The following is a 12890-nucleotide window of genomic DNA, read 5'->3' on the forward strand; positions in this document are numbered from 1 at the left end:
ACACAGCTTTCATCACCTGCCTCATTGTTCTCAAGAACCCCGTCACCGCCGGTCGATGTGGCCGAGCGGTTCTAGGCGCTTCAGTCTGGAACCGCACGACCGCTTCGGTCGCAGGTTCGAATCCTGCCTCGGGCATGGATTGTGTAATGTCCTTAGGGTAGTTAGGTTTAAGTAGTTCTAAGTTCTAGGGGACTGATGACCTCAGATATTAAGTCCCATAGTGCTCAGAGCCATTTCAACCAACCCGTCACCCTGTCGCTCATAACGCAAACGAAACTGTTGACAGACGTCCAGTGTCCTCCATTTCATGTCAGGAGTGAGCATTCGAGGCACCTATACCGTACACACAGTTTCTGCAACGCAGTTCTGCAATCATCGCCTGTACAGGCTCTCGTGATATGCCACGCTGGCCTGAGGCCTACGTCTGTGATATTCGACAATTTTTTCTGACGAGTTCATCAAAACGATTCGATGAGGGTCGTCAACTCCGAGCTCTCTCACATTGAGGATAGCTTCACAATTTCCTTCACTACGAACATGAACAACCCAACGCCACACAGTACAGATGTCGGTACAATCATCACCATACACATGGGAACGAAGTTTTTCGCGGCGGCACTTATGTATAAAATATTCTCTGTATTCTTGCCGCGTCAGTTATAGATAAAATCTCCAGCTTTCGACGATTACCTCCATCGTCATAGTCAGGAGCTGACTGTCTCCACTTCTGCTATGGTAGCCTCTATATAGCCGGAAGACGGCTTCTGATTGGTCGGCGATTACGTGCTGCTGTCTCAGACGGTGTCACTGTGTGCGCCGGTGGCGCCACCGCTTCCGCTGGAACGTAAACCTTGGAAGGAACATCTCTGCTGCTTCTCTGCATCAAGCGCTCGTTTCCACGCACAGCTCAGATGGTATCCACTATCGCGGTTAAAGTTCTTTTGGCTCATTCTTATTTCAACAGCCTCCTTAATAATAGAATCCCAGTACGTGGAGGCATGGGACAGAATTTTAGTTTCATCGAACAATATTTTGTGTTTGTTCGTGAGGCTGTGCTCCGCAATTGCCGATTTCTCCAGCTCTCTATTTTTAATATGGCGTTGGTGTTCTGCACAGTGGTCGGAAACGGTACGAATAGTCTGACCTATATAATTGCTTCCACACTCACAGGGTATATTATAAACTCCAGGGATCCTGAGGCCGAGATTGTCCTTAACAGGGCGCATCATCTCCTTAATTTTCTTAGGAGGACGAAAAATCGGTCTTATACCACGTCTACCCAGGACTCTTCCTATTTTGCTGGAAATTGCGCCACAAAAAGGAAGAACCGCAATCGGTGTTTCATCCTGTGAGGTTGCAGCATTATCACGTTTCCTGCAAAAATGGTTCAAATGGCTCTGAGCACTATGGGACTCAACTGCTGAGGTCATTAGTCCCCTAGAACTTAGAACTAGTTAAACCTAACTAACCTAAGGACATCACAAACATCCATGCCCGAGGCAGGATTCGAACCTGCGACCGTAGCGGTCCTGCGGTTCCAGACTGCAGCGCCTTTAACCGCACGGCCACTTCGGCCGGCATCACGTTTCCTTCTTTTGGAGAACGCTGCCTTTATATCCCGTGCACCATAGCCGTTCTTTCGGAACACGTTCTTCAGGTGATTAATCTCGGACCTTAAGTGGTCCTTGTCAGAAACAGTTTTGGCTCTATATACTAACGTGTTCAAAACGGCTCTCTTCTGAGAAGGGTGATGGAAACTTTGCGCGTTCAGGTATAGATCGGTATGCGTCGGCTTACGGTCTACAGAGTGGCCAAGACGCCCGTCCGTCTGTCGTTGTACTAAAACGTCTAAGAAAGGCAATCTCCGTTCCTTCTCCATCTCGACAGTGAACTGGATGTTCGAATGGATACTGTTCATGTGTTATTATTTATGATCTGGCCACACGGCGAAGAAGCTCTCAAAGAATTCATGGAACACATGAACAGCATCCATTCGAACATCCAGTTCACTGTCGAGATGGAGAAGGAAGGTAGGCTGCCTTTCTTAGGCGTTTTAGTACAACGACAGACGGACGGGCGTCTTGACCACTCTGTAGACCGTAAGCCGACGCATACCGATTTATACCTGAACGCGCAAAGTTTCCATCACCCTGCTCAGAAGAGAGCCGTTTTGAACACGTTGGTATATAGAGCCAAAACTGTTTCTGACAAGGACCACTTAAGGTCCGAGATTAATCACCTGAAGAACGTGTTCCGAAAGAACGGCTATGGTGCACGCGATATAAAGGCAGCGTTCTCCAAAAGAAGGACACGTGATAATGCTGCAACCTCACAGGATGAAACACCGATTGCGGTTCTTCCTTTTTGTGGCGCAATTTCCAGCAAAATAGGAAGATTCCTGGGTAGACGTGGTATTAGACCGATTTTTCGTCCTCCTAAGAAAATTAAGGAGATGATGCGCCCTGTTAAGGACAATCTCGGCCTCAGGGTCCCTGGAGTTTATAATATACCCTGTGAGTGTGGAAGCAATTATATAGGTCAGACTATTCGTACCGTTTCCGACCACTGTGCAGAACACCAACGCCATATTAAAAATAGAGAGCTGGAGAAATCGGCAATTGCGGAGCACAGCCTCACGAACAAACACAAAATATTGTTCGATGAAACTAAAATTCTGTCCCATGCCTCCACGTACTGGGATTCTATTATTAAGGAGGCTGTTGAAATAAGAATGAACCAAAAGAACTTTAACCGCGATAGTGGATACCATCTGAGCTGTGCGTGGAAACGAGCGCTTGATGCAGAGAAGCAGCAGAGACGTTCCTTCCAAGGTTTACGTTCAAACGGAAGCGGTGGCGCCACCGGCGCACACAGTGACACCGTCTGAGACAGCAGCATGTAATCGCCGACCAATCAGAAGCCGTCTTCAGGCTATATAGAGGCTACCATAGCAGCAGTGGAGACAGTCAGCTCCTGACGATGACGATGGAGGTAATCATCGAAAGCTTGAGATTTTATCTAGAACTGACGCGGCAAGAATACCGAGAATATTTTATACATCACCGTACACAGTTTTCATTCTACTATGGATTTCAGTTGGAGGAACGTTTTCTACTGTTAGAAGCTCGATTAGAATACCCTGTTTCTCACGTACTGGCAAGGTGTCATCAAACAACGCCGTTGCAATTTGGAGCCCTCTAACGTCAGAGGGTTGCAGCTTGCATCAGCGAAGCACGAAAGTCGAGTGAGTAATACGGATAACATGTAATACCTAAACCGATATTGAGAACAGAACTAAAAATTCGGAGGCATTATTTTTCAGCACGTCCTCGTAACAGCCGAAACACCGAGACCGAAAAGTGCACGAGTGGTGCTACTAACAGAATATACTCAATGTGATCAAAAGTATCCGTACACCTGGCTGAAAATGACCTAAACGTTCGTGGCGTCATACATGAGTAATGCTGGAATTCAGAATGATGTTGGCCCACCCTTAGCCTTGATGACAGCTTCGACTCTCGCAGGCATACGTTCAATCAGGTGCTGGAAGGTTCCTTGGGGAATGGAAGCCCACTCATCACGGAGTGCTGCACTGACAAGTATCAATGTCGGTCGTTGAGGCCTGGCGCGAAGTCGGCGTTCCAAAACATCCCGAAGGTGTTCTATAGGATCCAGGTCAGGACTCTGTGCTGGCCAGCCCATTACACGGATGTTATTGTTGTGTAACCACTCCGCTACAAGCCGTGCATTATGAACAGGCGCTCGATCATGCTGAAAGATGCAGTCGCCATGCCCGAACAAGGGGTGCAAGCCCCCTCCATGAAAAACACGACCACATCATAACACCACAGCCTCCAAATTTTATGGTTGGCATTATACACGCTGGCAGATGACGTTGACCGGGCATTCGCCATACCCACACCCTGCCATCGGATCGCCACATTGTGTACTGTCATTCGTCACTCCACACAATGTTTTTCCACTGTTCAATCGTCCAACGTTTACGCTGCTTACACCAGGCGAGGTGTCGCTTGGCATTTACTGGCGTAATGCCTGGCTTATGAGCAGCCGCTCAATCGTGAAATCCAAGTTTTCTCACCTCCCGCCTGACTGTCACAATAGTACTTGCAGTGGATCCTGATGCAGTTTGGAGTTCCTGCGTGACGGTCTGGATAGATGTCTACCTATTACACATTACGATCCTCTTCAACTGTCAGCTGTCAGTCAACAGACGAGGTCTGCCTGTAAGCTTTTGTGCTGTGCGTGATTTTTCAAGTTTCCACTGGATCTAAGGATGTTTAGGAGCGTGGAAACCTTGTTTACAGACGTATGACGCAAGTGACACCCAATCACCTGACCACGTTCGAAGTCCGTGAGTGCAGCGGAGCGCCCCATTCGGCTCTCTCACGATGTCTGATGACTACCGAGGTCGCTGATATGGAGTACCTGCCAGTAGGCGGCAACACGATGCAGCTAATATGCAAAACGTATGTTTTTGGGGGTGTCTGGATACTTTTGATCAGACAGTGTAGATAGTAACTAGGCCACCCAGAACATCTGCTGGATTTCAGCAGGGGGGGGGGGGGGGAGGGGGCTGTTACACTGGAACAGATGATGAGGCAACAGGCTTGTATTTAAAGTGCAAATTCCAAAAAACGCACAGTAGTAATGAGAGCACCTGGTAGGCTAAATGTCCTTGACAGTCACTCGCCCTATTCAGTTTTCATCTGGCTAACATTACAGCACTAGCAGTAAAGGCGAAAATCTGTACAGGAACTGTACAGCGGCTTGGTTACTCTACGCTTAAGTACCCATTTCCACAACTGAGGGTTTGACTGGCTTTTGTAGGATCTCTTGAGAACGCAGAAATGACATTGGCCACTCTCCGTGTTCTCAGCGTTTTTTAAACTAAGCATCACCGTTGCTAGTACTTCGTGTCAGACTACAGGTCCGTGTGAACCGTTGCAGACAACGCAGACAAAACAAGTCTTCAATAGGCCAACGCCTACTGCAGCAGCGTTGGGGCCAAAGCGGCATCCATGTTGTTGACCAGTGTATAGTCGCCCAGAATTGATATTTTCTGCCTCCTAATTCGATAACATAGAGCAAGGAGCGTTTTGCACGGTTGTCAGTACAGAAATGTCCGGTTGGAGGACATGAAATGCACAATTTTCAGAGAAAACAGTGATGTTAGCACCTCCATGTGTACGTAATACTTCTAGGCAAAGAAAGAGAGTACTCGTATTTGGCTTTATCAGATGTAATATTTGACTTTCCAGAATGCTTTAACGAAGTTTCCTTAACTGTCTTTAGTTGCTACGCAATTTGCTGCATTTTAGTCCTGAGCAAAGGAACGAAATAGTTTGTGGTATCAATACGTAGGTGTTGTCTACTACACACATTGCAATTAGGCTGTCACATGAAAATGACACTTCTCAATACATACATCTGCGACTGACGTTTACAAGCGTATTCAGGAAAGCGTGATTGGCTTGGAGCAGTATTTCGAATTTGATAAGTGTACGAAAAATAATTTTACCCTCACAATCTGTGGATATTAATGTTCATCGACAACTAGACTATTACTCTGAAATTCACAACTGAGGAGAAAGCCGGTGACTGAATTTCCGTGAGAAGGTCCTGCCGCAACGGAAGTCGCCTTTTTTTATGATTGCCATATCAATTTGCGTATGTCCCCTATAATACAAAAGGAGCCTCCCTTTTTTGAACTTTTTCGATGTCCTCGGTAAATACGTGATAGATCCCGTGCCACGCAGCAATACTCCAGAAAAGTAGGACAAGCATAGTGTAGCAGTCTCTTTTTAATAGACATGTTGCATCTTCTGAGTGACTGCCAATAAATTTCAGTCTTTGGTTTGTCTTCCCCGTAACAGTATCTACATAATCGTAATGCGTAAGTATTCAGTTGAATTGACAGCCTTTCCGTTTGTGTAATTTATCGTGTAACCGAAAATTGACGGATTCCTTTTATTTCTCATATGAATGGTTTCACATTTTTCATTGTTTAGAGGCAACTGGCACTTTCCGCACCCTACAGATACCTTGTCTAAATAATTTTGCAATTTTTTTTTATGATATGATGATTTTACAAGACTGTATAGGGCGGCATCATCTGTCAACCATCTAAGAGGGCTTCTCAGATTGTCTCCAAAACAGCTTCTGTAAATCAGGACCAGAAGAAGGCCTACAACACTTCCATGGTAAACGCCAGATACTGCTTTTATTTTACTCGATGACTTTCCATCATTTACTGCGAACTGTGACCTTTCTGACACGAAATCACAGATCCAGTAGGACAAGTCAGACGATATTCCATGAGCAAGCATGTCGATTAGAAGTTGCTTGTGGGGAATGGTGTCAAAAACCTTCTAAAAAATCTAGAATCAATCTGGCATCATCCGTCGATAGCATTTATTGCTTCGTGAGAATAAATAACTAGCCGACTTTCACTAGAACGATATTTTCTGAATCCTTGTGGGCTATTGGTAAATAAATCGTTATTTTCGACGTAATTCATAATGTTCGAACACTGTACATGTTCCAAAACCCTGCTGCGAATCAGTCTTAATGATATGGGTCCTGCAATTCACCGGATTACTCGTATTTGCTTTCTTGGGTATTGGTGTGCAACTGTCGACGAGCGAGCGCTTGTATATGATTGCTAAAAATGGCGCTATTGTATCAGCATACTCTGAAAGGAACTTGCCTGGTATACAGTCTCGACTGGAGACCTTGCCTTTATTCCGAGATTTAAGCAACTTCACTCCACTCAGTATATGTACTTCTAGTTACTCCTGTTAGCAGTTGTCCTTGAATCGTGTTCCGCAATATTTACTTCCTCTTCTTTGAGGTAGAAATTACGGGAAACCGTAGTTAGTCAGTATGCCAATGTTATCGTGTAATGAAGATACTGCTTGCGTCTTTCCGCTAGTGAGCTTAATGTATGACGAGAAGCTCTTTAGCTTTCCTGCAAGAGATTGAGATACAGTTTCTTGGGGATTTTGCGTTCTATTACATTTGGGGTGACCTCTTTTGTGTACCATAAGGAATCAGTACACTCTGTTATTGATTTCTTTAGTGTATATCTCACAATTGCTGTTGATACAATTTCAAGTCATATCTGATCTACACTTAGGTAGGAGGGGAGACTGCCATTTACGAAGGCGCCAAACGAATTTTTACCTGCTTTCATAAACGGACGTATTTTGCTTTACTTATGGTGAATGTTGATATGATGGTACTCAGCCACAGTACAATGACCTTGTGGTCACTAATCCGTGTATGGGTCATGACACTCTGTACTTAGTCAGGATTATGTATTGCTAAGAGGTCGCAACCGTTAACACCTTTAGTCGGCTGGTCAACAAATTGTTCAATAGCATTCAGTACGATTTCACGCGACGCTATACGTATACCACCGACTTTAAGCATCTATTTTCGCCAAAACGTCAAGCATGGATTGAAGTTAAAACCAAATATAATTCTATGAGTGGGGTACCTATTTGAGATGAGACGCAAGTTTTCTTTGAACTTTTCGGAATTGGCTATGTCAGTGTGAATACAACGTAAAGTACTTCTGTCAGCAATAAAGTCTGCACTGAGTAACTATATTAAATCTGTCCTTTCTGAATATAGTTAGACCCTTCGCATGCACTTCACATGCTACACAGCCACAATAATTTAAGTGTGTGTGTGTGTGTGTGTGTGTGTGTGTGTGTGTGTGTGTGTGTGTGTGTGTGTGTGTGTACACTTTTTTCTCAAAAAAATGGTTCAAATGGCTCTGAGCACTATGGGACTTAACTTCTGAGGATATCAGTCCCCTAAACCATAGAACTACTGAAACCTAACTAACCTAAGGACATCACACACATCCATGCCCGAGGCAGGATTCGAACCTGCGACCGTAGCGGTCGCGCGGTTCCAGACTGTAGCGCCAGGAGCCACTTGGACACTCCGGCCAGCCACGTTTTTCTCATGCAAGCAAATTTATCCTTGCAAGTATGGCCATATGCACATGAAGACAAGTGTGATTTTGTGTAGTGGGAGGGAGTTGGTGGTGGTGGTGGTGGTAAATTCTCATGGGACCAAACTGCTGAAGTCATCGGTCCCTAGACTTGTTTTTTTTTTTTTTTTGTCATTAGTCTACTGACTGGTTTGATGCGGCTCGCCACGAATTCCTTTCCTGTGCTAACCTCTTCATCTTCATCTCAGAGTAGCACTTGCAACCTATGTCCTCAATTATTTGCTTGACGTAATCAAATCTCTGTCTTCCTCTACACTTATTGCCCTCTACAGCTCCCTCTAGTACCATGGAAGTCATTCCCTCATGTCTTAGCAGATGACCTATCATCCTGTCCCTTCTCCTTCAGTGTTTTCCACATATTCCTTTCCTCTCCGATTCTGCGTAGAACCTCCTCATTCCTTACCTTATCAGTCCACCTAATTTTCAACATTCGTCTATAGCACCACATCTCAAATGCTTCGATTCTCTTCTGTTCCCGTTTTCCCAGAGTCCATGTTTCACAACCATACAATGCTGTACTCCTGACGTACATCCTCACAAATTCCTTCCTCAAATTATGGCCGGTATTTGATATGAGTAGACTTCTCTTGGCCAGAAATGCCTTTTTTGCCATAGCGAGTCTGCTTTTGATGTCCTCCTTGCTCCGTCCGTCATTGGTTATTTTACTGCCTAGGTAGCAGAATTCCTTACTTCATTGACTTCGTGACCATCAATCCTGTTCTCATTTCTACTACTTCTCAATACCTTCGTCTTTCTCCGATTTACTCTCAAACCATACTGTGTACTCATTAGACTGTTCACATTCAGCAGATCAATTAATTCTTCTTCACTTTCACTCAGGATAGCAATGTCATCAGCGAATCGTATCACTGATATCCTTTCACCTTGTATTTTAATTCCACTCCTGAACCTTTCTTTTATTTCCATCATTGCTTCCTCGATGTACAGATTGAAGAGTAGGGGCGAAAGGCTACAGCCTTGTCTTACACCCTTCTTAATACGAGCACTTCGTTCTTGATCGTCCACTCTTATTATTCCCTCTTGGTTGTTGTACATATTGTATATGACCCGTCTCTCCCTATAGCTTACCCCTTTTTACAGGATCTCGAACAGCTTTAACCATTTTACATTGTCGAACGCTTTTTCCAGGTCGACAAATCCTATGAAAGTGTCTTGATTTTTCTTTAGCCTTGCTTCCATTATTAGCCGTAACGTCAGAATTGCCTCTCTCGTCCCTTTACTTTTCCTAAAGCCAAACTGATCGTCACCTAGCGCATACTCAATTTTCTTTTCCATTCTTCTGTGTATTATTCTTGTAAGCAGCTTCGATGCATGAGCTGTTAAGCTGATTGTGCGATAATTCTCGAACTTGTCAGCTCTTGCCGTCTTCGGAATTGTGTGGATGATGCTTTTCCGAAAGTCGGATGGTATATCGCCAGACTCGTATATTCTACACACCAACGTGAATAGTCGTTTTGTTGCCACTTCTCCCAATGATTTTAGAAATTCTGATGGAATGTTACCTATCCCTTCTGCCTTATTTGGCCGTAAGTCCTCCAAAGCTCTTTTAAATTCCGATTCTAATACTGGATCCCCTATCTCTTCTATATCGATTCCTGTTTCTTCTTCTATCACATCAGATAAATCTTCACCCTCATAGATGCTTTCAATGTATTCTTTCCTCCCATCTGCTCTCGCCTTTTGCATTTAACAGTGGAATTGCCGTTGCACTCTTAATGTTACCACCATTGCTTTTAATGTCACCAAAGGTTGTTTTGACTATCCTGTATGCTGAGTCTGTCCTTCCGACAATCATATCTTTTTCGATGTCTTCACATTTTTCCTGCAGCCATTCCGTCTTAGCTTCCCTGCACTTACTATTTATTTCATTCCTCAGCGACTTGTATTTCTGTATTCCTGATTTTCCCGGAACATGTTTGTACTTCCTCCTTTCATCAATCAACTGAAGTATTTCTTCTGTTACCCATGGTTGCTTCGCAGATACCTTCTTTGTACCTATGTTTTCCTTCCAAACTTCTGTGATGGCCCTTTTTAGAGATGTCCATTTCTCTTCAACTGTAGTGCCTACTGCGCTATTCCTTATTGCTGTATCTATAGCGTCAGAGAACTTCAAACGTATCTCGTCATTCCTTAGTACTTCCGTATACCACTTCTTTGCGTATTGATTCTTCCTGACTAATGTCTTGAACTTCAGCCTACTCTTCATCACTACTATATTGTGATCTGAGTCTATATCTGCTCCTAGGTACACCTTACAATCCAGCATCTGATTTCGGAATCTCTGTCTGACCATGATGTAATCTAATTGAAATCTTCCCGTATCTCCCGGCCTTTTCCAAGTATACCTCCTCCTCTTGTGATTCTTGAACAGGGTATTCGCTATTACTAGCTGAAACTTGTTACAGAACTCAATTAGTCTTTCTCCTCTTTCATTTCTTGTCCCAAGCCCATATTCTCCTGTAACCTTTTTTTCTACTCCTTCCCCTACAACTGCATTCCAGTCGCCCATGACTATTAGATTTTCTTCGCCCTTTACATACTGCATTACCCTCTCAATATCCTCATACACTTTCTCTATCTGTTCATCTTCAGCTTGCGACGTCGGCATGTATAGCTGAACTATCGTTGTCGGTGTTGGTCTGCTGTCGATTCTGATTAGAACAACCTGGTCACTGAACTGTTCACAGTAACACACCCTCTGCCCTACCTTCCTATTTATAACGAATCCTACACCTGTTATACCATTTTCTGCTGCTGTTGATAACACCCGATACTCATCTGACCAGAAATCCTTGTCTTCCTTCCACTCCACTTCACTGACCCCTACTATATTTAGATTGCGCCTTTGCATTTCCCTTTTCAGATTTTCTAGTTTCCCTACCACGTTCAAGCTTCTCACATTCCACGCCCCGACTCGTATAACGTTATCCTTTCGTAGATTATTTAATCTTTTTCTCATGGTAACCTCCCCTTTGGCAGTCCCCTCCCAGAGATCCGAATGGGGGACTATTCCGGAATCTTTTGCCAATGGAGAGATCATGATGACACTTCTTCAATTACAGGCCACATGTCCTGTGGATACACGTTACGTGTCTTCAATGCAGCGGTTTCCATTGCCTTCTGCATCCTCATGTCGTCGATCATTGCTGATTCTTCCGCCTTTAGGGGCAATTTCCCACCCCTAGGACAAGAGAGTGCCCTGAACCTCTGTCCTCTCCTCCGCCCTCTTTGACAAGGCCGTTGGCAGAATGAGGCTGACTTCTTATGCCGGTATGCCGGAAGTCTTCGACCGCCAATGCTGATTATTTATCAAAATTTAGGCAGTGGCAGGGATCGAACCCGGGACCAAAGACGTATTAATTATGAATCAAAGACGCTACCCCTAGACCACGCTAGACCCCTAGATGTACACAGTACTTATTGTAAGCAGATTATGCTAAGCTTATCACACACGTCCATGCCCAAGGGACGATTCGAACCTCCGATGCAGAGAGCTGTATGAACCGTAGTGAGGCGCCTAAGACCAACTGGCTACCCTGTGCACTGCAAGCAGTTGAGTTAGTATCATACCTATATCTAAAAGTTGTGGACTAAATGGTTTTCTGGTAAACGCTTGGTTTCTGTCTTCGATGGGACTGAAATTTTTTGCTGCTGTGACAGGTGATTTTCTGTAAAGATTTGGTGTTGTGATTAGTTTTGTTTGTCCCATTTGCAAGTGTCAGAAAGGCCTGCTGTAAATGAAGCCTAGTATTAGCTGCATGAAGCGTCTCTGTCGGCAGAGGGCAATGACTAGACACCAATATCACCGAAAGGTCGAAAGAAATCACCTCTGCACCTCAGTATACCTAGAGATTGCCATAGTTGTGCTTCCAATATACTTGTAATAAAGTATGAGAATTTCTGTGATTTGTGCAGGAATCTTTCTGCAGAGGAGAAGAGCAGGAGGCTGATCCAGGCGGCTGAGGAGGGAGCAGTGGAGGAGTTGGTGGCGCTACTCGCAGTGGGAGCGGATGTGGGGTCGAGGGGTGGAGAGGGGGAGACGTGCCTGCACCGGGCAGCACGCAGGGGACAGGTGGAGGCGGCGAGGCGTCTCCTCGAGAATGGGGCAGAGGTGGACAGCAGGAACTCCAGACAGAGCACGCCCCTGCACTCGGCTGCAGAGAGCGGCCACGCGGCGGTCGTGCGGCTGCTGTTGTCTTCTGCTGCCGACCCTAACGCCAGGAACCAGTATGAGAGGACGCCACTGCACTATGCGGCAGAGCACGGTCACACAGACGTGGTGCGGCTGCTGCTGACCTCCTCTCCCTACCACAATGCCAGGAATCAAAATGGGTGGACACCCCTGCACCTCGCAGCATACAGTGGCCACACTGAGACGGCGATTGTGTTGCTGGAGGCTGGGGCTGACAGAGGCGCTAGAAATAACAGTGGGAACACACCGCTGGACATCGCCAGGCAGAACAACCGCCAGCAACTGATAGACTTGCTAAGATGAAGCTAGCTGTCCAAGAAACATCTGTAGACTAAAACGAAAAGAATGTCTCTAAATGATTTCGTCTTATTTCTTTTTAAATAAAACGTAATGAAAACTTCATCCAGCAGTTATTGTTCCTATCTGTATCTATCTAGTGTACATAACTACTCAGAAAAATAAAACCAATAGAACATATCCATAAATTAATGAGTGGTCCCTTGAACCCTCCAAACCAACAAATCTAGGTATGTGTATACACTACTGGCCATTAAAATTGCTACACCAAGAAGAAATCCAGACAATAAACGGATATTCATTGGGCAAATATATTATACTAGAACTGACATGTGA

General features: G+C 44.9%; 1 protein-coding gene across 1 annotated transcript in view; it reads left to right on the top strand.

The window, feature by feature from the left end:
• Nucleotides 1-12560, top strand: part of LOC126426477 (ankyrin-1-like) — a 30348-nt gene extending 17788 nt beyond the window's left edge. The window contains exon 2 of the mRNA XM_050088388.1: nucleotides 11981-12560. Within this exon, the coding sequence (XP_049944345.1) occupies nucleotides 11981-12560 (580 nt within the window). The remainder of the gene's footprint in view (nucleotides 1-11980) is intronic.
• Nucleotides 12561-12890: the final 330 nt, after the last annotated feature.

The sequence above is a fragment of the Schistocerca serialis genome, chromosome 11, assembly GCF_023864345.2.
Source record: "Schistocerca serialis cubense isolate TAMUIC-IGC-003099 chromosome 11, iqSchSeri2.2, whole genome shotgun sequence".
NCBI classification, from domain to species: domain Eukaryota; kingdom Metazoa; phylum Arthropoda; class Insecta; order Orthoptera; family Acrididae; genus Schistocerca; species Schistocerca serialis.